The 26,142-nt window shown below is 42.1% G+C and overlaps 1 protein-coding gene across 1 annotated transcript in view; it reads left to right on the top strand.

Moving 5' to 3' along the window:
• The first annotated feature begins 10,604 nt into the window (after positions 1–10,604).
• Positions 10,605–26,142, top strand: part of DDC (dopa decarboxylase) — a 77,637-nt gene continuing 62,099 nt past the window's right edge. Inside the window, exons 1-3 of the mRNA XM_065397715.1 lie at positions 10,605–10,826; positions 22,222–22,335; positions 24,643–24,762. Coding sequence (XP_065253787.1) covers positions 10,605–10,826; positions 22,222–22,335; positions 24,643–24,762 — 456 coding nt within the window. The remainder of the gene's footprint in view (positions 10,827–22,221; positions 22,336–24,642; positions 24,763–26,142) is intronic.

Below are 26,142 nucleotides of genomic sequence, written 5' to 3' on the forward strand. Positions count from 1 at the left end.
TTGTTGAATCAAGGAAGATTTTGTTACCACGCTTACACATCAAGCTGGGTCTGATGAAGAACTTTGTCAAGGCCATTGACAAAACACAAGCGGCTTTCAAGTACCTCCGTGGAATATTTCCAAGGTTAAGTGAAGCTAAGATAAAGGAAGGTGTCTTTGTTGGTCCTCAGATTCGTGAACTTCTTCGAGATGATGCATTTGACCATGCACTGCGTGGCAAGGAAAAGACGGCCTGGAAAGCCTTCCAGTTAGTGGCAATAAATTTTCTCGGAAACAACAAGGCAGACAACTCCAGGTTGTTGGTGGAAAACCTCCTCAAGGCATACAAAAGCCTTGGTTGCAACATGTCACTAAAGATACATTTTTTGCACTCTCATCTAGATTTTTTTCCACCGAACTGCGGAGCAGTGAGCGACGAGCACGGCGAGCGATTTCACCAGGACATTGCAACAATGGAGAAACGCTATCAGGGCAAATGGAGCCCATCAATGCTTGCAGACTATTGCTGGACAGTGACAAGAGATGCTCCATTTAATGAATACAAGAGACAAGCCAAGAAGCGCCGAGTAGACACTGAATAGGACTAAACTATGTACAGAATAGTTTTTTGCCTTTTGTTTCATAATAAATTTTATTGATATAACCCTTTTGCTGATTTTTAAAGTGTTACATAAACAGGACAGGTGAAATATTATCATGTAAAGCAACCATAAACACATGAAAAGACCTAGGTTTACAATTTATGATTAAAACTCTACTATCTACACAATATACACAGACATAAAATGTAAAAACTTAAATATCTTAGAAACAGTAGCCAATCAGTTGTTTTAATTGTCATATTTGAATTCAGCACATCAAAATACATAATAAATAGCACATTTTATCTCTGAAGCAGACGACTTCTCAAAAATTGTAGACCAGTGTTATTATAGAAAAGTGTGTGTGTGTGAGAGAGAGAGATAAAATTTGTTTAGAGACTGCTAGTGTCATGAAAAATAACAACAGCGCCTCCCCTAATACCAAATCCAGTCGACAGTAGTTGCTCAGCTGCATGGGTCTGCTTTTTAGATAGATTATTTTTTTCTAAATATATTTAGGATGGAGTATGGGAGGGGGGGGAGATGCTGCTGCTGCTGCTGTTGAATGCTAAATGCAAAGCCCTTGGCTCTGATAGGCTAGGGAGAAGTGGTTACTCTGCCTATATAAACTGACAACAGCATCCTCTGTGCTTTATAACTGTCACAGGGGAGCAAAGAAAGAGGAAGAAAGAGAAAGAGGGAGTGGAGAAGAAGGAATCTCACCAATTGGCTGTAAGTAACATTCTTTGTCCTTGTAGCTTCATGCTTAATAAATCCAAGAAGATAAATGCTTGGATTAATTCAACAGTTTGTTACTTCGCCTTGGAGTTTGGCTAATTAATGTTAATTATACAGCCTATTTTATTTTAGAGGAGTAAATTGGAAGCACAAAAGACATTTGCATTTTTTTAAAGCTAAGTTTGCACAGGTTAGTGTGTGCCTCTTATTTTGTATTTATTCGTGCAGAGATAGAACAATCCCAGTGTTTTGGTTTATGCATATGTATGTGTGACAGCCTTATGGAAAAATTAGACTGCCAATCCAACTGCCACAGTTCTGGACAACCATGTAGACCTTTAAAAATAAAAACAGATGTTTCTCTTCTGTATCTTCTGAATAAGAACAAATCTATTTTGTTTCTATATGTGATATTCTTAAAGTGAACATATCCTCCAGGGAAACCAGTAGGATTTTTTTAATGGAAAATCAGCAAACTGCAAAAGCTGAGCAACTCAGAGTGAAAGATAAATGAGGTAACTTTGTATACTGACAAGAAAAATAGAAAGTACTAAATAGTGAAAAGTAGGAGCCACCTTATGCATGCATAACTCCTGTTAAAGACAATTGATGCAGAAGCAATTCAGGATCAGGTCAATTGTGTTGACTGTAAATTTAAATCTGTTTGTGTTTGCCTCTATTTCATGCAGAACATTTAATACAAGGCCTTCTCCTGCAGTTCTTAGTTAGACAATATTTACTTCAATGCGAATTTTGCCCCCCAAGAAAAGATTGCAAATCAAAGGTATAATTCTTTTGCCATTGAATTCAATGGCTAAAATCCCAAAGACTCCAGTGGGGCCATATGCAGTGCTCAAGCCTTTAATTTACATTGGATTCTGTAACAAACGGGCAGAGAGATAGATAACACGTCAATCTACTTGACTGAAAATAAATGTATAAAGTTATCAAAATACTTTGAGCCTATGCTGTCCTCAGTTGTTGAAATTTGTATGTTGTTTTAGATGTTATTAATATGTCTAATCTATAGGGCTTTCTGTTTGGTGGTGTTTGGGGGGGACCCCTCCCACCCAAATAATATACATGTATATGTATGTCTCCTATCTGCATTTAATAATCTCAGTCATTGATGTTAGCGTTTTTGTTGTTGTTTTGCTTTGTGCTTCAGATTGGGTCTGTTGAATTAAAGACCAGGTAGGTGTTCATACAATTAGAAAGCATTAAATAATTGGTGATTAAAAACCTCCATATTCTCTTTGTGGTATCTGTTCTTTCTCTCTGCTCAGAAATTTTCTGGCACTCCTTAATAAACTATAAGTAAGTTTTAAAAAATAACCTTATCAACCAGAAACAGAATTTAAAGAAACCACAATTCTGTTGTTGATATTTTGTCAATGTGTACATAAAAATAACATGCATATTGTAATTGGAAGCAAACGTAGGCAATAATAATCAGAAATAGTTATTTACATAAGTATTATATCTATAAATGTATTGCCTAAGTTTGTCTCCATATATATGTATGTTTTATAAATATATAAAAATGTGTGGTGCTCTTCTTACTGATTTTTAAAGTAAATAGAAAATAAGTTCAATGAGAAGTCTGGTGGCAATAAGTTGTGAATAAGTTCACATACTCAGTACATACAATCTAGGGACTAGAAACAATTCTTCTACAGTTTCAAATATATATCATTAAGATAAAATGCAGATTTGTTGTAATGTTCTATTTTGAAGGCAGCCAGATACTGCTTGGTCAAGGTGGCAAAAGGCTATAATGTCAAGCATAGGTTGTATAGTATAATACAATATCTAATGATATACTCAGGAAAAATCTAAAAACTAAAGAACTTTAATTTTTATATGTATATATAATGTAAATGCCATACAGCGACTGACCTTGCTCCTATGTAGGTTGCAGTGTCATTATAGCTGTGTTGGTCCCAGGATACTAGAGACACAAGGTGGACGAGGTAATATCTTTTATTGGACTAACTTCTGTTTGTGAGAGAAACAAGCATTCAAGCTTACACAGAGCTCTTCTTCAGATGTCCCACTGCCTGAAGTGACTCAAGAGTGAGAGTGCCAACCTCAGGGCAGACTGTTAGGTAGCAGGGAATGATCCCCAAATTGTTTGAGTTCTGTACTTAGATTTCTACAACCACTTAACACCAAGGGTACGTCTACACTTACCTCGGGGTCCGGCGGCAGGCAATCGATGTTCTGGGATCGATCCCGGAAGTGCTCGCCGTCGATGCCGGTACTCCAGCTCGGCGAGAGGAGTACGCGGCATCGACGGGGGAGCCTGCCTGCAGGGTCTGGACCCGCGGTAAGTTCGGACTAAGGTACTTCGAATTCAGCTACGTTATTAACGTAGCTGAATTTGCATACCTTAGTCCGAAGTGGGGGGTTAGTGTGGACCAGGCCCAAGTGTAAACTCCTCAGGCAATATAACAGCCTAAATATGGAATCACAGACAGTCCCGTTGGGGACTCCGATCTCTCTCATTACCAGCTGAGCATATCTTTGTGATAGATGGTCCCTTCCATCAAGAATAGCAACAATAAAGTTACTCCCAGTTCTAAAGGACAAGTCATTTACCCCAGGTCAATTGCCCCTTAGATCTTATAGCGAAGACAACACTTGTAGCCAACCTGAAATAAATTAGATGAAGATTTAGTAAACAGGAAATGGAAATGAGTTATTAACAAGGTTAAAGCAGGTAAACATATAGACACAAATGAGTTACAATCTTAAATTTCAAACCATAATAGAAGCTTCTATAATAAGCAAGCTCTGTATGACCTGTAGGGCTAGCCCAAGTTAAGCACTGAGGACCTCTTGTTTATGCCTAGTAAACCTTGCTCCCCCCCCCCCCCCGAGTCCAAGCAGCATAGAAATATTGTTCTTTCTTGCTCTCATTGAAACCAATAACAATTCCTTCCTTGTCTCTAGTGGAGCATGGTTGGGCCCCAACAGCAGATGTTATATGATGGTGACACATGCCCATAGATCTCTGTTGAATCACTGGAGACTAATGAAGCTCAAGTAGAACACATTTTTGGTAATATTTCACTGTGATGGGGTAGTCTGCCATGGAGGGCAGTAGTGCCTAGTTGTCAGCCTCCCCCACCACCTGGCTTGGCCGTTTAAAGATTTGGAAGGGTTCAATAGATACACATAGAGACCTAAGGATCCTGGGAATGAATGATGATTGAGGAAGGAATTTGGAGGCTGTACTTCCAAGGGCCAATGAGGCCTGAGATACAACCCCAGTCCCAGAAAGAGAACTGGGGGGTTGGGGGGATTCATGTTTACAGGAGAGAGATACTGATTGTTTTAAGGCAAGGGGCAGAGAGCTAGCAGTACAATCCAGCTGCTACAGGGAAGAACTGAGACTGGCTTTTAGGAAATGCTTCTTTAGCTGTTCCTAGGAGGTGCAGTGGGGAACCACTAAGTTGGGGCAAGGGAAGCAGAGTCTGCAGGTCTTGTGAAGATGCTGGTGAGCAAGGTAAAAGTAGGAGCAGCCCAGAGAAAATGGTGGAGGAATTGAAGGAATGGTCCTTAGCCACCTAAACTGGGTCCTGGGGCTGGAACCAAGAAGAGGTGTGGACTCTTGCTTCTCCTACCTCTCCCCCAGGCCAAGAGGAGAAACATAGGTGTCAAGAATAAAAGAAGCCAAGCAAGTGCCAGGCAGAGGTCAGAGATGATCTTGAAAGACATTAGATTTTGAGTTTTCTATTTTCTGGACTTTTCTGTTAACCCCCGGAAGGGGAATGGACTGAACAGTGACCTGGCTGGATGGCTAGGCCACATACATTGTCAGACTGTTGTCAGATAACTGAAAGAGGTGTTAGGCTAAGAAAATCCCTGTAACACTGCTCCTGGACACTGGGAGGTACTCTGGTGGTGAGAGGCACAATAACATGCACTTATATTCCTGGCATTCTATCTACCAGGTTGGGTTTGTTAGTGAATTAGAGCACTGCAGAATGCAGGTAGTGTTTAGGAAATGGTAGGGGGAGAGAGAGAGGCACATAGACAGAAAGGTTAGTGAGCTGTGTCAGGAATTATAGTAGGTAGAACTTTGACCTCCATAGTAGTTGAGGGAGATGTAGCTATTTTCTAGGGAAATTTTGAAAGGCCAATTGAAGAGAATCCTGCACATCAACCTCAAAATAAATAAATGCTCATGCAGAAATTATAGCTGTTCTCTCAGGAACAAACATTAAAGATGCTGAGTGCCTCCTGAAAAGCACGGTGTGGCCCCAACAGGCATGGAACTGACAGAAGTTGGGAATACTTGAACATCTCCCAACAGCAACTGAACAGGATTGGGCTTTCATTGTTTGTGACCCAAGTAAAAAGAGACCATTCTCAGACATGAGAGAGAACTTGTTCTTGTGAAATTTCCAGCCAAACTGTGCTAACTCAAGTCCCAGGCCTGCAATTCTTGTGCATTCAGAAGTCCTATTGACTTGAAAAATGTGGAAACGATGAATAAGTCTTTACATTTTAGGGTGCTTATCACTCTGAACCTGGACTCTGAAGCTTTTTTGAGGTATCCTGTTGCTTCTCACCAATTCATATCCTGTATATTGAAGCAGTTTTGTGATAAAGGTCAGCTCTCTTTCCATTGTATTATTGCCTCCATTTTGTGTGAAATATGTAGTGCCACTAGGATAGCTTTCAATAATTTGTATTGCTGTGATCTTTGTAGCAGAGCTCATCCACTGTAATGGAGAATTCAGTCTCCTAGGTGTGGTTAACATAGCAAAGTGATTTATTTAATCAGACATAGTCATATATACTATACTAGCAACAGTTCAGAAGGAGAGCCAAAAAGATTCTGTGGGTTCAAGATGGTGCTGTAAATCCCAGAAGAACTAAGATAAAGTAAGAGGGGAAAGAAGTGCGACTTTAAATGACCGATGTGTTCATGCTTAAATCTTGTGCATTTCTATTGATCTCAGAGCAGTAGTTAATAGGACTGTTCAGGAGTTTTCCATTAAAAATGTTTTTGATAGAAAATGTAACTTCTTCAGATTTTTCCCCAGGAAATTTTTGATTTTGCTGAAATTTTCTGATTCTTTTCAGCTGAGAAAATTGAAATTAAATCTTTTGTTTCAGGTAGGGTCAACCCGAATTTAAATATTTCCGTTTGTTGAACTGAATCAAAACAATTCATTTTTGGTCAGTTAGATATTAATCTGTGTCAATTTGCACTGCCATGAGGCCTCTTCAGAGTTGTAATTTAGGTGTCTCATGCCCCCATTCTCCTCTATGTGTATGTCTACACAGCAAAGAAAAACCCACGGCTGGACCATGCCAGGTGACTTGGGTTCATGGGGCACAAGCCGTGGGGCTGTTTCATTGCTGTGTAGACTTCCAGGATAGGGCTAGAGCCCGGGCTCTGGGACCTCTCACCCCACAGAGTCCTAGCGCCTTGGCTCCAGCCTGAGCCCAGATATTTGCACAGCAATGAAACAGACCCACAGCCTGAGCCTCATGAACCCAAGTTGTTTGGCATGGGCCAGCCGTGGGTGTCTAGTTGCGGTGTAGGTGTAGTCCAGCCAGGAAGCCTAGCTCATAGAGTATATCTCCCATGATGCATTTTGGTCTCCCATCTTCTTTAACTGCCATGGTGCATCAGGGGAAAAATAATGCAGCCAGGAAGCCTGGCCCATAGAAAGAAAGGGGGCATGAAGCACCGGAACTACAACTACCATGAGGCACCACAGTAGATACAGTGCAATAATGAAACTAAACATTTTAATGTTTCTGAAACATTTTGATTCAGAACTTTCCATTTTACAAAAAAATATCAACTATTTGTCATGATTTGGGATGAAAATAAATGTTGAAATATTAGAACAAGCAAGCAAACCAACACAATGCTTTTTTCCTGGCCAAGATTGTACCTGAAGGCACAACCCAGGATTAGCCCTATTTTGCCTCAGTCACCCATCCTAGGCTCAATTTCTTCCTTGCTTGGAGTAATCTGCTGCTGGCCTATACCAGGAAGCACAACACTTTTTCCAGCTCACTGGCACACAAAGTTTGCAGGCTAGACCATCCATTTGGATGGTGCAGCTTGTCCTACTGGAGCCTTTGGACAGCTTCACAGGCAGGTACGGAGGGGTAACACAGCAATGGCACTCTGGGGCTATTTGCATCCACAAAGGCACACAGATAGAGCAGTCCTTGCGGTTCCCAAGTACAGGATTGTCCCAGTTGTTTTGTGGGGTAGAGATCCGACTAATTACCGTCCTTCCACAACTGTGCAAAGGCCGGGGATGATCTAGCCCATTGCTTCCTCAAATTACAACTAAAATTTGTATCACTGAAAAGTGAATTTTTTAATAGGTGGGTAGAAAAGATTAAATAGGCTGAATAGAAACACAAAAGTTGGGAAGGATCATCCATCGCCAGATCGCCTGTAATGACAAGATATTGATCATGCTGGCTATGGCCACCTAATGATGATTCCCTTCTCATTGCTCTAGGGAAAGGGTAAAATCCGTGTAGGTCCTGAGCAAACTCTGTATCTAAGAGCAAAGTTAATATACTCTAGAGGTGAAATCCTGGCCCCACTGAAGTTGACAGCAAAACTCCCGTTGACTTCAATGAGGTCAGGATTTCACCCCAAATCTGCATTTTATCTTCATTTTAGTAGAAGGGCTCAAACCACAACGTTTGGAGCTGCAGTTGGATCCAAACATCCCCAGACTTTGGATCTAATGTCCCACTGCTTAAGCTGGCATAAGTGTCCAGAACACAACTAATACTATTAAAGTAAATGAGAATTAATTGTATCATTATCAGAATAATCCTACAGAGAATCAGAAAGGTGTAAAGATACCTTTGAATTGAAAGAAACGTCAGCTCCCAAAGAAAATCCTGTTATAAGGAAACCTTACAACATGTCACACATTAATAACTATAGTATTAAAATAATTGGTGATGAGAGAAATATCAATTTATTTGTGTATACATAGAATGTTGCTGAATACATGCCTTTTAACTTGGTTTTTGGGAAAAGACAATGTCACGTGAAGAAACTTGTGTTAAACCACACTTTACTATTGTGTGATACTAAGAAAAAGCAGAAGAATGAAGAGCTTGTGGCAGATGAGCCATACCGCTGTCTGTTCTGGTACACATGGATAGGTCACTGGACATAGCGATGTCGACTGAAATGTTAAACTGAACTAATCCATGTTTAAAAGTACACAAGAAATATCAGTGGTCAGTGGTGAATACATACAGAGCCAAATTCTGAAGTCCTTACTCAGTTTTTTTTATATGGTCCTCACTCAGGCAAAACTCCCATTAACTTGGCACACAAGAGTTAAAATTTTGCCTACAACTTCCATATCTACGAAGTTTTAGACTGGGAAGAGAAGAACAGGTTCTACTCATGTGGCTTTTAAAGTATGCTACAACAACGAACTTATAAAATAAGGTTATAAAACAATCAGAAAATGGATAAGGGCAGTACAAACTGAGGGCTATATTGGGGATATTTTGCAAGCAATAAAATATGGAGTTTTCTTTTAGAGAAAAGCTCTAAACTAAGAAAGCATCAGACTGACCATTGAGCTGTGTTTGTATTGTTTCAGCAGATGTATATACTGGCTAACGGTTTATGTTAATTTATTTAGCAACATTTTGATAGAATTTCAAACAGTAACCAAGGGTATGCTGGCAATGGCACATTTAGTGTTTGTATGGTAGTTCTGAGACATAAAGCCCCTTGGATTGCAGAGGAGAAGATACACTGTTTGCTCAATTACTGTCTTTCAGATGGGACATCAAACTCAAGATCGGCCATCAGAACCATACAAAAAGAGAGGCCATACTGACTATAGAGAGACCATACTGACTTTTTGTAAGCTAAGAACATCTAGATACCAAATCAGGCAAAGCAGTCCTAAGCTAGCCCCACTATTGTCCATCTCAGTAAGGCACAGAGAGCTGGTATTAAGCACTTAAGCACTTGTGTTTAACAATTATATAACTCTAACATGACAGCAACCAGTCTCTGGTGTTGGCTGCAGGCCACAGCTTTCTATAGTCCAGAACCTTGCTTTCCTTAACACAGCACTCGTACATGACAGTAGTGGCTGTTCCACATGGACTCTGATTCCTCTTTGGTAGCATCAACGCATTTATCCAACTGTGTTTATTAGTGATCTCTTTCTTTTTCAGCTTATGAGACAATGCTTGCTGTGATATTATAAAGACCCAATTACCGACCCGAAAGATTCTACCTCTTTTCAAGACCTCAGCCAATTACGAGCTACCAACTACTTATATCTAAGTAAGTTACTTGTGTTCTATTAACCAGGAGATGCTCAGGTTTTTCCTAACATCATTAATCTCTTACGAAGCTAATACCTGATTGTGTGTGTGATATAAGCACAGTCACTTGTTTTCAAAATGTATACCTGTGTTTCACCAACCAGTTCCACTCTGGATACTGAGAAACAACTCCATGAATATGAACGAGTGATTGTAAAGAACTCTGAGACCATTTAAGCACTGTACAATGGCCTTGACCCTGCATTATCTGAGCACTCAAAACCTACATTGGCACCACACCAGCGGAAATTGTGTGTGTGCCAGGATTACAGAATCAGGCTCTCTCCTGTGTATAGCTGATTATTAGCATTATTTATTAATCATCATTATTAATTATAATATTAATTGTAGTAGTCCCTAGAATTCCCATTAAGGATCATGGTCTCATTGTACTATATGCTGTACACACACAATGAAAATGAGGGCTCTAAGGCGTTTAAAATGAGCTATATGACATGCAACAGGTGGATATAACACAGACAGGGGGACTAAACAACACTAAAATCATTGTGGTAAGCATGTCACCCTCTATGTCTAGCCATCGTCTTTTAATATGGCACTATATTCTATATGTTGTATAATGCTGCAACTGAAAGGGTGATGTGGGTGTGCCATTGGGGATTGAACTTTTGTGACCTCTTGTGCTTAATGCATTAGCCTCCACTGCCTGAGCTAAAAGAATCAGCTTTGTTAATCAAGGCTGTAGCAGGATCAGCAAATTCTCTGTTCCAGCCGCCCATCGAGGGGGACAGAACACCACACTAAATGGGTGTGGGTTATATATGCATACCAATAAACTAAGCATTGGCTAGATGTCTCCCAATGAGGCCAGCTTCCGTTTTTAGACACCTAAATAAGTGGCCAATTTTAAGAGATTCGTTCAAAAGTGACTTCTCTTTTTCCTTAGGTTTTCTGATATTGATGCTTCCAACGCCAGTTAGCATGGATACCACAGAGTTCCGAAAGAGAGGGAAAGAGATGGTGGACTACATTGCGGATTACTTTGAGCAGTTAGATAAGAGGCAGGTCTATCCTGATGTGGAACCGGGATACCTGAGACCCCTCATTCCAGACTCTGCACCTCAGGAACCTGAGAGCTTTGAGGATGTCCTTAAAGATGTTGAAAGGCTAATTATGCCAGGGGTAAGAACATCTGGAAAACAAAGTTACAGTATATTATAAAGCCTATGGGTGAAATCCTGGACCCAGTGAAGTCAATGGCAAAACTCCCATTGACTTCCGTAAGGCCAGGATTGCACCCTAATTTTTTAGACTTAGATATGGTTCAACCCTTGAGGGGGCCATTTAGAGATCTGGGGCAAAAATCTGTCTGGGGATTGGTCCTACTTTGAGCAGGAGGTTGGACTAGATGACCCCCTGAGGTCCCTTCCAATCCTGACATTCTATGATTCTATGACAAAGCACTTGACACAGTGAACGTTTCTATTCTTATTAGAAACTATCACTCCAATATTGGTGCTTCAAATGGACCTGTTCTTGGAATTAATCTCCTCAACCCTAGATAGGACTGCAAAAGGCATGTTTCATCACTTTCATTGTTATCTGACCTATAACTAATATGCTTTCTACTCCTAAAGAACAGTATATCTTTTATAAACCAGGATTTTTATCCACAACATGCAGGACATAAAACACTTGTTTTAATTTCTTGTTTTTAAATTCAAGACTCCCACAAGACTCTCATATGACTCTTCAACAAAACTCTTGTTCAAATGTCAAGACTCTCACTTGGCTTTTCTTTTTATTACTAGGTTGACCAGAAAAGATTTTTCCACCTATTTAGCCTGTTAACATGAAAAACTTTTTGGAATGTAAAGTTTTGATAAATGTTTCATTTTTTACTTTGATTTTTTAAGTACATTTCAATTTCAATAGCATCATCAAAACACTTAAACCAATATAGTCTTGATGAAAAGACATTTTCTGATAGAAAAACCAATTAAATGAAATGTAATGTTATTTTAATCACATAAATGCCAGAAATTTCTGAATCAAGGTTTGCCATAGTAAGCTTGACTCTGCATTATTTGTATATATTAACGACAAAAGTCTCATGAAATATTGGCCAAGGTAGTCCATTATTAACCAAATATAGAATAGTAGAAATTGCCTGCACTTTCTTTAAACAGAGATGTATGTAACATTCTGTGTTACTCTGGGAAGGTTTTTATCAGTTCTATTTTTTTTTTAGGATTTTTTTAGTGTGGAGGGACATAATTTGCATCTTATTTCCCTTCCCTTCTCAACCCTTCTCCACCCCAAAATTGCTGAAACTCCTTGTAATACTTGGCTTTGTAGACAGTATTTTTCAGTGATAGCACTCAAAACATCTTAGAAATCGCTATATTCGCTACATTCATTTTACCCATGGGGGAACTGAAACCCAGAAAGGTAAAATGATTTGACTGAAGTCTCAGAGCAGGTCAGTGGCAGAGATGAGACTGGAACCCAACTGTCCTATCTCCCAGTCCCATGCCATATCCACTGTAAGGATTAGACCAATGTATTTTGGTGGGTCTGTGTGGATATCCCTGCCACACAGATGTTCCCTAGGCAGAAACACAAAAATGATGGCTCCACTGAAGAATGGCAAGAATCAATGGCAACATATGATAAATGTAGAGTGTCTACTCCCCTCAACATTCACACAACAGAATAGTAGGCTTCTGTGAGTCAATAGGGGTAAACCTTCTTCTGGAACACCCTTATATTAGTTAAATTGGAGAGGCATCTTCAAAGGAGAGTTTTAACTATAAGATCATGCATAGGCACCAACTCCATTAATGGGTGCTCAGCACTCACCGGCAGCCCCGCCGATCAGCTCCTCCCCCGCTCTCCCAGCACCTCCCACCTGCTGCAGATCAGCTGTTCAGCGGTGTGCAGGAGGCATTAGGGGGAGAAGGAGAAGGAGCAAGGATGAGGTGTGCTCGGGGGTGGGGCAGGGACAGGAAGAGGCGGGGTGGAGCTGTGGGGGTGGGGTCTGGGGCAGAGCTGAGGTTGAGCATCCCTGGGGAAATGAGCAAGCCGGCACCTGTGAGATCATGGCAATTTTTCCACTTAAAACAAATCCCTCCCCCTTTGTGGTGACCAAAATGATTTAGTTCAACAGTAGTACACCCCCACAACAAGCAAGGATTTAATCCTTGTACGAAAGGTCTTTTGCTGAAGAAAGAACATCACAAAAAAACTTGTCTTTGAGCAGCGTCAGGCTTAGTGTTGTTGAACCCAAGGCATTTGTAGCAACGTCTCTTCCCTCAACCTCTCTATCGCTGTTGTTTATCACTATGAGGCTGATAGTAAAACAAGTACCTGCTCTATGACATTCATTGTGATATTTGCCTAAATGTGTCGATATCCATGTGGCAACTTCCACAGATGCATCTTGGCTTTTTGCAGGGGTAGCAGCCCCACTGGGGTCAGAATTATTGTCCTTTTTCTTTTCACTGTGTGGTGCAGTTAGAATCTATTGTGTCTCATCAAGTAAATGGCTCGCAGCTAGTAGGCAGTTTAACTTGATTAACCCAAGTTGAATGTCACATCGTTTTAAGGATCATGCAGGATTATAGCTCTGGTGATAAGCACTTGCATTGCTGGCTGATTATGAATGTCACCATGAATCTGTTCATGTGGGTCTGAGATTGGTGACCATGGGAGTTTTTTGCTAGGAAGGAGTGAGCCTTTTACTGGAGTTTCTATGGCATTCATTCTTCATATGAATCTTTCAGCTTGTAATATTGTGTGCAAACCACTGGGAAACAATTTGTATTAATGCCACACACAGCTTATGGGTGTTTTCATGGAAAAGGCTGCAAATGAGCAATATAGTTTTGCCTATCTCAAATATTTTTGGGAAGGCTTATAGCTCAAGCCCTCCCTGGTCCCCCTGAAGACCCGAATCTTACTCTTGATCAGCTAGAACCTGGGGTTTGAGATTTCTGGTTGTTTTTTTTATGGTTAGATTCTGGAATATTTCAACGTGTACTGGGTATTTAATTAAAGATTTATCTCCTATTGGAAAGGGATTAGGTGACATAATTGGTCTTTCCCTTCTTTAAGTGAGCGTCTTTATGGCTTGTTGCACAGCTCCTCATCCTTTTTCACAAACCCCCTCCCATGTAGCTGTTGAGTTGTATTTTGAGGCAATATTGCCCATGAGGCATGCCAGGGTTATTTAAAAGGCTTTAAAATGGGGAAAATTAAGGGGCTAACAGATGGCACCAGGCGACAAGGTACTGCTTTCAACTGGTGAACTTGGAAAGTACAGTATATGCGATAAATGTTCTAAGCGATCACTGTCAGAAAGGCAGGATCTCTTCCCTTCGCAATAAGTAGGGGCTTGTCTACACTACAAAATTAAGTCGACTTTATCTAATTCAACCTCTGAATTAATTAAGTTGATTGTGCATGGCCGCACCATGCTCATTGTCTCGATGGAGTGTGTCCTCACTAGCAGTGGGTAGCTATCCCAAACTGCAACTTGCCTCAGTGTGTTTTGGGAAGTTTGTGCCATGTCTCATGGGACCAAAACATTGTTGCAGCGGAGAATGGGAATATTGTGTCAGCATCCCATGATGCACTGTGCTCAACGGCAAACAACCCAGTGGTTTTTGCACCTTAAAACCACCGCACGTATGCCATAACCCCAGAAGCATGGAGCCTGCTCAGTTGTGCACTCTTGCCGTGAGCATCTCAAACACCTCATGTCTTCTCCTGCAGTATTTCCAGAGCCGAAGTAGGGTCCGCCGCGCGGAACATAGCGATGTCCTGCAAGCAGCCCTGCTGCAAGCCACTGAAGAAAACAATTCACAGTTGCTGCTGGCAGTCAGAGAGCAGCTGCACTCTGTTGAGTGTCGTATCTGGTCCCATGAAACAAGCACAGGTGGGACCGCATCGTTTTGCAGGTATGGGATGACGAGCAGTGGCTGCAGAATTTTTGAATGCAGAAGGCCACCTTCCAGGAACTTTGTGCAGAGCTTTCCCCTGCCCTGCAGTTCAGCAACACAAAAATGAGAGCAGCTCTGACAGTGGAGAAGCGAGTGGTGATTGCTATTTGGAAGCTTGCAATGGCAGACAGTTATCGGTCAGTGAGGAATCAATTTGGAGTAGGTAAATCAACCATGGGAGCTGCTGTGCTCCAAGTGTGCAGGGCTATTAATTGACTTGTGCTACAAAGGGTAGTGAGTCTGGGAAATGTGCAGGACATAGTGGATAGTTTTGCCGCAATGGGGTTCCCTAATTGCGGTGGGGTGATAGATGGCATGCATATCCCCATCTTGGAACCAGACCACTTTGCCAAACAGTACATAAACCAAAATGGATACTTTTCAATGGTGTTGCAAGCACTGGTGGATCACAAGGGGCGTTTCACCAACATCAACGTAGGATGGTCGGGAAAGGTTCATGACGCGCTCATCTTTAGGAACTCGGATCTGTTTAAAAAGCTGCAATCTGGGACTTTCTTTCCAGACCACAAAATGAACATTGACAACGTTGAGATGCCAATAGTTATCCTGGGGGACCCAGCCTACCCCTTGCTCCCATGGCTCATGAAGCCATATACCAGCCATCTGGACAGCAGTAAGGAACGGTTCAACTATAGGCTCAGCAAGTTCAGAATGGTGGTTGAATGTGTCTTTGGTTATTTGAAAGGGTGCTGGAGAACTTTACTAATAAAGTTGGACCTTAGTGAAGAGAACATCCCCATGGTTATAGCTGCCGGCTGTGTGCTCCATAATATCTGTGGGGGAAAAAGGGGGAAAATTTTCCGCAGGGGTGGGCAGTTGAGACAGATCGCATGGCAGCCATTTTTGAGCAGCCAGACACCAGGGCAATAAGAAGAGCACCGCAAGGGGCACTGCGTATCCGCGAGGCTTTGAAAAGCCATTTCAATAATGAGTCACAGTAATGTGAGCTGCTTGTCTGCATTGTGCTTTCCCAAACCTTCACCTGCCTTGTATCACTGCCCCTGTAAAGCCAACCCCCCACCCAATCCACTACTTCTACACAATAAAGAACATTTATTTCTCAAATCCATTTACTTTATTTAACAAACATAAGTAAAGAGGGAGAACAGGAAACAAAGGTAACCTTGGGGAAAAGGGTAAAGTTGTAAAGTTGGACCGGAAGAAACATTTTCAGCTGTGTAACATAACACTGCATTCCAGACCATCAAAGGTCTGTGAATGGGCGCCTTCTGTTCCTTGTACCCTCCCCTTGAGTTAAGTGAAAGAGATAATGGACTTTTCGCCCACGCCTCATGGAACGCTTGGGGGAGGGTGATTCTGTGCCAGGTGATGCTGGCTGGTTGTCCACCAGGGTCTGCAGAGGGACTCTGCCCTCCTGCTTCTGTTCCTGCAGTTCAACCTGACGCATCAACATGTCTGCTTGGTCCCTCTGAAGCATCTCATCCTGCACCGCATGCTCTTGCTCATTGGAAGCTTTCCTGCTCTCCATGTCCACGTCTAACTTCTCAGACAGTGAAATCCTCCACGCTCTCAGCTCTGTGTCAGCTGTCCCGGGGGCGTTCGTTATCTCGGTGAACAAGTCCTCCCGCGTTCTCTTTCTCCTCCTTCTAATCAGTGAAAGTCTGCTTTCAGGTGTTGATGACACCCCGAAGGACACATTTCCAGCTGTCAGTCATGGGAAAAAATAAAGGAGCCACTGTACATGAATAAAATGTTTCTATAGCAAGGCCTTTTTCATTAAAAACAAAAAAAACCCTCTTATTACACTAGGTGCAAGCCATAACATAATCAGAATCTGTAACCGTTCACTGTGCCGTTTTGCTGCTCCAGCCATGATGAGTGTGCCCCCCTGGGTAAACACTTTTAATGAAGTTTATGGCAGGCTCATGTCGGGAACAGAGGTAGCTAGTTGAACAATGGCCCTTCCCCATAGCACCATGGCAAGCTGTTTACGAACTGGGGGGGGGGGTGGAACGTTTTCACTCCCAAATTGCGGAATCTCTCATGTGGGGCCCCAGTCCCCTATCAGCCATTTTAAACTACTTGCTGACCCATACCGAGCACAGTAAAGGCACGTTAGCGGCCTCATGGTTTGGAGATCCAGAGTGTGTGTGTGTGTGGGGGGGGGAGGTTGGGGTCTATATGCCCTTTTTTTTTCCTTGTAAGAGCATTTTTAATGAGAACTTCCCCCGTTTCCCCTAGGGGACCCTATGTGATGTGATAATCTCCTGAGGGTAACAGAGGCGGAAAGGAAGGAGATGCTGCAAGCATTTGCGTATAGACCCAGTCCTTATGCTGCTATGCTGTGTACCACAATGATGCCAGCAGAATTAATTTAGGAGTTGCCCTGCCCAGAAAACTTCTGCAAAGGATTGCAGAGTAGCTCCATGAAAGTTTCCTAGAGATATCCATGGAGGATTCCCAGGCTATCCCAGTCCACATAAACAGTCTTTTCCTTTGCGTAGCTGGAGCGGCCTCTTGTAAGCAGAGAACCACAGCACCTCGCTTTTTCTTCACAGTAAACATGCAATACCACCGAATGTGTGTGCCTGCTAAAGTTTAACTGGGCTTTGATTGTAACTGTATACTTACCAGAGGTGCCTTCCCTGGCATCACGGTTGGCCACTGTGATGTCCTGTGACCCACAGGGGCTCCAGGGTTAAAAATATTTCCTGGCTCTCTGGGAGAATGTGTAATATAATATATGGAGATATACCTATCTCTTTGAACTGGAAGGGACCCCGAAAGGTCATTGAGTCCAGCCCCCTGCCTTTACTAGCAGGACCAAGTACTGATTTTGCCCCAGATCCCTAAATGGCCCCCTCAAGGATTGAACTCACAATCCTGGGTTTAGTAGGCCAACGCTCAAACCACTGAGCTATCCCTCCGCCCACCTCTTGCCTGTCTCCCATTCTCCTCCTCCTCTTCCTCATCCACCATATCATCCTCCTTGTTGTCCTTAGACTCACACACCTGTGAGGTGTCCATGTTGCTTGTGAGGGTGCTGGTAGGGTCACCCCTAAGAATTGCATGCAGCTCGTCATAGAACCGGCATGTGTGGGGTTCAGCACCAGAAAGACTGTTCGCCTCCTTTGCCTTCTGGTACGTTCAGCGATGTTCTTTTATTTTCACATGGCACTGCTGTGTGTCCCTCGTGTAGCCCTTCTCCCCAATTCCATGAGTGATCTTTGCATAGATGTCAGCGTTTCTTCTGCTGGATCAGAGCTCTGCCTGCACAGACTCTTCTCCCCACACAGTGATGATAGCCACCACCTCCTGTGCAGACCAGGCTGGAGTGTGTTTGGGGCGTGTAGTCTCCATGATCAACTGTGCTCAAGCTGACATGCTCCCAAGGCTGATCAAACAGGAAATGGGAAATCAAAAATTCCCGGGGCTTTAGCAGAGGAGGGGCTATTTCCTGTGTGCCTGGCTGCAGTGTAGCAGAGTTGAGAATGATCTCCAGAGTGGTCACAGATGAGCATTGTGGAACACCACCTGGAGGCCAATTAAGTCGAATTACACAACGCTGCATCTGCACCACCTCATAGTCGACCCATGAAAATTGAATTAAGCGCTACGCCTCTCACAAAGGTGGATTACAGAAGTCGACATTAGAGGCGATTTAAGTCAGTGTAAAGGGCCCGATGGTGTAGACACATATATTAACAGGTTGAGTTAAGGCAGCTTCCTTCGACCTAACTTTTTAGTGTAGACCAGGCCTAAGACTAAAAATGTCAGAAGAGGCTAGTGACTTTGGATGCCCCAGTTTGAGACAGCTTGGGCCTGATTTTCCCAAGTTCTGAGCACTCCCAACTCCAACTGAAGGAATTCTTAAACACAACCCTACGTTATTATTAATTGAAAAGTCAGGCCATAGCTTGCTTTGTCAGATTTGGGTGGCCCTGTGTAACAATGTTTCCAATGCCCCTAACTCCTCACAAATTCAGACAGCTCCTGTCCACCATGATCATATCATTAATGACAGTGCCGGCCTGAGGATTTGGGTGAAGGAAAGTGAGATTATTCTTTATATGCAGTGAATCAGTTAAATATTGGAAAACCCAAAAGGGGTCAAGGAAAGAGGTTACAAGAATGGTGAGTAATGCTATCACCATTCTCCTATTTCAGAAGTAGAGCCCAACTCTGTGCTAGGAGACCAGGCATAGTTACCAACATTTTAAAACAGTGTATCAGGAGAATATTCTCCAAATAAACCAGAGACCTCTGGGCTGCCAACCACTAGAAGATTTTGTAGACATTCTGGTGAGTTTTAGCTCTTATCCTGTATAATGCTCTAAAAATGTTTCTTTATATTTGTTCTTATCTTGGATTTGAGTGTTATTTCTTTACTAAGCGTGTTATTATCACAGTACTTTCAAAACACATTAGACTTTGGTATTGTACCTTACTCATTTGTAATTTGAACCTAATAAGATTTACAAGAGTAGTGCCCTATATCACATAGACTCTTTTAGGAATTGCTAGCGAAGTGTTTACAGTGGTGACATAAGTTAATTGTTAATACTGTTGTTGCAAATTAATGTGCTACTGTTTCCATATACAGCGTTGGTCTCTGAAAATTTATATGTTCTACCAATTGTACAATTAACTTGAACCAGGACTGCAGTTTTTTATATAGAGGTATAGCATATTGGATACCTCAAAGGTTGTTTCATTTTGTAGTGAGAAACTGTAGTGCCAGATTTGATGTTTGAAATGTTTGGATTTTTGTTAGTAACTTTAGGGTTTGGGGAAAGAGCTTTTTGGACAGAAACAAAAGAGAGAATTTTTGTTGCTTAGATTTATATGGCCTTAACAGGCACTAACTGGAAACATTGCTGACAGTCAGTCTCAGCAGTGAGGTCAGGGAATTAATTAACATAAGGAATTAACTTCTCTGTCACCCCTAGAAGTGAGAGCTGAGTCATCTTGCTGGGGCAGTGTGGGAAAGCTCGCATTGCCACTGCCCGTGCTGTTCCTGTCTTGTGGATAAAGAGAGGACTTCGGTCTCCAGAAGCTTTCAGAGGCACTAAATTCACCTGAGATTTTTCTTTCTAAATTAAGAAAGGAGGGAAATTGAAAAAAAAAAAAAAAACTCAGAGGACCTGGGAATTATAGACCAGACAGCCTAACTTCAATACCTGGAAAGATACTGGACCAAATTATTAAACCATCAGTTTGTAAGCACCTGGAGGATAATAGGGTTATAAGGAATAGCCCGCATGGATTTGGCAAGAACAAATCATGCCAAACCAACCTAATTTCCTTCTTTGACAGGGTTACTGGCCTAGTGGATAGGGCGAAGCAGTAGATGTGATATATCTTGGTTTTTAGTAAGCTTTTGATATAGTATCACATGACATTCTCATTAGCAAACTAGGAAAATGTGGTCTAGATGAAATTGCTATAAGGTCGTTGTCACATTTTGGGGGGCAATCCAGGGGTTGTGTCACTGCCTGCCCTGTAACTCTGGGTGCCTTAAGTACTCTGTTACTGCGGCTCACAGCCTGGACACCAACAGCCACCAGATAAACGTGCAGTATCCCGAGTATCTGTGTGCCGTGCAGCCCTGAGTCAGTGCTCTGACCCCAGCAGCCTGCCACAACACACCAGTCCCACCCTGGTTTCCACCAGCCATGGCTAATCCTGGCAGGGGTGACCCCAAGCACATGTCCAGTCCCAGATTTCCCCCGAACGGTCTGCTCTGCGGTGTTTAGACCTCTCCTGGACCACTCAGAGAAATCCATTTACTCCTTTCATGAGTCAATACCCACTGCTCTCCACATTAATTGAAGTTCACAATTCCTTCCATTCAAACACAGCACTAAATTGGTTTAGATTAAAATAAAACAAGTTTATTAACAACAGGACATAAGTTAAGTGATGCCAAATAAGTAATAAAGGTGTAGAGATGGTTACAAGCAAGTAAAAGTGAAAACATGCATCTAAGAGTCTAAAATTTAATCTAGCAAAGTACAGTCTTTGTTTGTTTAAGACGGTTTCTCTCACCAATTATTCTCTGTCCAGCATGGCTGACAGTCTACTAGGGCCTTTCACAGAAGTATGAGGTGCTGGTTTCCCTTGTTGTCTTCGGTGAAAAATAAAGATGGACTCTCTCTATGTCCCTTATATTTCCAAAGAATTGTCTTCGTTCTCAAAGTTAGGAAGGTCTCCTGGGATTCAATCTTCAGTATCTCCATGGGGTGCAGGAGCCATGTTAATTCTCTGTCTCTCGTATTCGGGCTCGAGACAACTCCTGCGGGTTTAGCTTGATAGCTCTGTTTATGGCTAATAGGTAAATTGAAGTAAACACCCATTCCCTTGTCTAGGTCAGACTTGTCTTATCCTATCACCTTTACCTAGGCTAGGCTCTCTTAGTCTTAAATATTTTCCAGTGACATTATACAGAGGGAATTCATAAAATCATATAGAAAGTTAACACTTGCATTTTACAATATTATTAATTACCAATGTGTTATTTGTTTTCAAATGGCACCTTACACGGCACATTTTGTATAAACATCATTGAAGTTGTATGTAAGGTTTGAATACAGAAGTGCTTAGGATCACACCTCCCCCCTTACAAAACTGCAGTAGGATCAGGCCCTAGCTGAACCATATGCAGTGGGTCAGAACCCTCCTGCCCGGACAAGGCATCAGCCGCAATATTTTCTTTCTCCTTAATATGTACAATCTCCATGTCAGATTTTTGATGCTCTAGTGTAGTAGCTTACAATTAATGCCTTCGGTTCTGTGTCCTCAGACTACTGGAGAATGGTCAGTTAGTACCCTGAATTTCCTGTTAAAAAGATAGGGCTATAACTGCTTGACTGCCCACATTATGGCATAACATTCCTTTTCCACGAGAGTAGTTCTGCTCAGTGGGTAGCAGTTTCTTGCTTAAGAAAGCAATGGGGTGTTTTGTTACTTCCCCTGACTTCATTAAAACATCACCTAGCCCAATGTCTGATGCATCTCTATAGAGTTGAAACATTTTGTCAAAATCTGGACTGGCCAGAACAGGCTTTTCAGACAACATTTTCTTGACCTGATCTTGACACATTTAAGCTTCCGGAAAAAAAAAAGACTAAGGGGCGAGGGGAACCTGATAACAGTCTTCAAATACGTTAAGGGCTGTTATAAAGAACATGGTGATGAATTGTTGGTGATGAAGTAATGCACTTAACCTGCAGCAAGGGAGATTTAGGTTAGATATTAGGAAAAACTAAACTTTATAACTATGACCATAGCTAAGCTCTGGAATAGGCTTCCAAGGGAGGTTGTGGAACCCCCCTCACTGGGAGTTTTAAAAAAGGTGAGATGAACACCTCCCAGGGATGGTCTAGGTTTACTTGGTCCTGCCTCAGTGCAGGGGGCTTGCTGACTTCTCAAGGTCCCTTCCAGCCCTACATTTCTATGATTCTGTGGAGTCTCTGAACCCTAATCCCTACTGTCCTTGATAATCTTGAACGTATACTGAAAACAGGACAGTTTCCTTGATGTCTGAATGTACCATTATGATAATTAACAGTGACATTTCTTGTCCAACACAGGTGACCCACTGGCACAGTCCATACTTTTTTGCCTACTTTCCTACAGCCAGTTCCTTCCCAGCTCTTCTTGCTGATATATTGTCTGGTGGCATAGGATGCATTGGCTTCTCCTGGGTAAGTTGATCATGGCAGATGTTGCTGTACAACACAAAGGCCTATCCTACAAAGACCTAAGCATGTGAATAATTTTACTTGGGGTAAGCAGTCCATACTGAAGTCAATGGGGCTACTCACGTAGGAAAAGTCACTCATGAGCATAAGTGTTTCATAACAACTATGGAATGACTCTGATAATGACCTGCAACCTATGAAAACTTTCTATCCAAAAGATGGGGGGCGGGGGCAGTAGTGATAAAATGGGGGGAAACACTCTGTCTATTCTCTTTTTCTAAAAGGACACTACCAGTCACAAAAATGAGCTCTCAGTAGTTTTACCATCACAATAGCCTATTATTTAAAAAAATATGTTGTTTCTATGTGAAAGCAATAGGGGACAGAGAGTAATTAATTGACAATATAGGCAGTAATAGTGAAATGACTATACCGAAAATCCTGTCAGAAACACAATGTAAACAGAAAAATATTTGTTTTCTTCTAATCTCTTTCATGTATATTCATTTTAGGTGTCACAAATAACAACTCATTTAAAAAAATTCTAAAGTGAAGTTACTTTTAAACTAAGTGTTCTTCAAAACAATATTTTATTCTGAAGACAAGGTTTTCCAAGCTGAGTGGTGATAGAGGGAAATACAGGCTCCCGTGTTAAAATAAAATCACTGGCGGGACTGGATGTCTCCGTGGATTGCTAATAGTTTATTGAGCCTTTCAACTCTAGATCACTCACTTGAATTCAGCCCAAATCAGCAGGGACTGGAAGTTGTTAGTGACAAAATGGTTGTTTGCTGGCCTATGTGACAAGAGTTGATGAATTCATTCAGTTCTCACTGGGAAAATGGCCACACTAAAAAAATGATCATCATGATTGGCAATGTGTAAGGCCACAGAAATTGCATTACTCTCTCAGCCCTAGGAGTGGTCTTCCCAGACAGAACTGAAACAATATGGCCAGGCCGCCTGGCAAAACCTGCATTGCTGCCTTTGTTCTACCTGATTTGCAGATACAATGAGGATCTCACCCTCCTGCACTATCAGCCTGGGAGATTTCACAGAACCACAATTCACTTACAAATTAAAATAAACAATGAAGTGATCTAATAAACTCTTAATTGAGCAGTTACTATCCAGCTGTGAGAAGCTAGGGTACTGCATTAGGACCCATTCTGCCACTCTTATTCACGGAGAACAGTATCCTAATCTATATTTGTTCTTGTACCTTCCTCATGACCATAGTATCTGAGCACCTTCCATTAGTGCAATAAGTGATGTAGCTAATATCTGTCACATATGGTTCACTCTCTTTCTCATCCTCTTCCCATGAGGAGAATTGTGTGTGTAGTGGACTGTTTTGTTTTTAGTTTCAGGGATTATTTTAAAAATTGATGTCAGAGGGACTATTCAGAGTAAGGCACTAAGTGAGTAAGTGTGTCAGAAGCAGACCCTTAGTTTGACATTTGACAGTCATGTGTAAGTAAGAATATGGTACATTGATCTTTTAGTATGTAGTAGGAGTAAAGTATGGTCACCCCCTCATGTGAGCACTGCATGGCTGCTACCTCATGGAATTTCTCCTGTGATTACTGCCACGCTGTGGTCCCACCAAGCTTTCTCCACTCCCCACTACTAGAAAAGGAAGGAGATAAGGGAGCTTCCCTACTCTGAACCTGCTGGCTGGGCAGGTGGGATGACTCTTCACTGACACTCTCCTACCTCCTCTGCAGCTTGCTTCCATGATCTGTACAATGTGCCAGGTTGGGCAGAACACAGGGACATAAATTAGCTCTCCTAATCCAAGTGTAGGGAAATACTTGTGGGGTCTCCAGGGTATGTTGCACTGCACACTCAGCCCAGTTTCTGATGAAGGTTTGAGCCCAGCCCCCACCCCCTCACCCTTCCATCCACACACAAATCTGTCTGACTCAGGTCAGCAAGCACTCAAGAACCAGGTTCTAGGACCCTGCTACAGGGATGGATCAGAGCATGAGTCCCACTAAGACTTAGATCCAAGCCCTGTCGTTTTGCAGTGTGGACTCAGGTCAAGCCACAGACCCAAGTCAGAAGGTCTGTGTAGTGCAGTATGAACACAATAGCACAGGTGTGAGACCTGGGTCTGGCAACTGTAAACTCAAGTTTGCAATGCAGTGTGGATGCTCAAGCATGGACTTGGAAACACTAAGTCCACAAGCCCAGGTTCCAGAGACATACCTTCAGAGACCAATGTTTGGCAACTGTTGGTAAAAGTTAAATTTTAAAAGGCAAGCCACTGTAGTTGGTTTATTCCCATTGTTTTATTCCCCAATATAGGCTGCAAGTCCTGCTTGCACAGAGCTGGAGACAGTCATGCTGGATTGGCTGGGAAAGATGATTAATTTGCCTGAAGAGTTTTTAGCTGGGAAGGATGGAGAAGGTGGAGGAGTCATTCAGGTAAGACAGAATGAGAAAACAGACCGTGCAGTGAACTTGCATGTCTTCATTGTTTAATAAAGCCTTCAAACCAAAGCACTAACAAAGGGAAGATCAAAGTGTTTCTGCTTTGTTGAACCCCTTCAGATTTAATAGAAACAGAGACAGGCTGTAAGAATGAGCATAAGCCTTTATACAGAGAAACTTTGCACGTGATTATTACTTACAACTAAGAGATCAACATCCTTCTGCGCCCAATGAAGGCAATGGAAAATTTCCCCTTTACTTCAGTGGGCATTGGAAAGGGTCCTAATTCACTTACAAAGTCAAGTTCATGCAACAAACATCCCTCCAATTAAATATCGGCATATAGTCTCTTGACCACCACATTTAATAGAATAAATAGGAGGAGACAGGGTCATAACATTTTCAATGTCCGACATCAAGGGAAGTGTATTAGGAAGCTCGGCTGGGAGTTTGTTCCCTAAATACCTAAATGATGCCTAAATACATAAATGATGCCTAAATACGAACCTAGGATCTCAGATGAGATTGTACTTGAGTGACTATCCTATCGCTGCAGTCACGCTGCTATTTTTAGTGCACTAGCTTGATCAGAGCTAGCATATGTACATCTACCCAAGATGGGTATTACACCTCCCAGCTGCAGTGTGGACATACCCTAAGAAATCTCATGATTTCAGGATGGAGAGTGGACAGGTATATGAGGGGTGAGTTGTAATTGTTCAGGGTACCTAAACTTTGCACTCTTATACAATCTGGTGTTTTCTCATTATCAAGTGTAACCTTACCTTTGAACTATAAAGCCTTAAAGATTTTATTTTGTTATGGATACTGTATTTACACCCTTAACTCCATCTTGCAGAGGTTTTTTTTTTTTTTTTAAGCTGAGACTTTTCTTTATTGGGCAGTTTATATTAAAGTGTAGCTCCGTGACACCCTGATATATATTTCTTAGCTTGGAAACTTGACTCTGGTCAGTCCTAGAGTTGCTACCTTTAGCTCAAGCAAACACCAAACTAAACACTACCCTTAGCCCTCTTTGTCTAGCAATTCTCACTCTGTCTGCACTAAGTCCTCGCCGTGTGAAAGGTGACAGAATGCGGATATGAGGCTGGCTCTCCCCAATGCACTGTTGTTCTCTTCTCCTCCTAGCTGTGCATCCTTATATGTATACTTTACATATACGGGGAAACTGACAATGAGGGATTAAATGATTAACTTGGTGAGGTGGGGGGAGCACTGATTTAGCAGACTATGTATTGGTCTGGGAGTTTTAACCAGGCGCGCTCTCTCTCTCTCTCTCTCTCTCACTGACTCACTCTGTGGCCTAGGGCAAGTCACTTAACCTACCTGAGTCTCAGTTTTCCCATCTGTAAA

The sequence above is a fragment of the Emys orbicularis genome, chromosome 2, assembly GCF_028017835.1.
Source record: "Emys orbicularis isolate rEmyOrb1 chromosome 2, rEmyOrb1.hap1, whole genome shotgun sequence".
In the NCBI taxonomy this organism is placed as follows: domain Eukaryota; kingdom Metazoa; phylum Chordata; order Testudines; family Emydidae; genus Emys; species Emys orbicularis.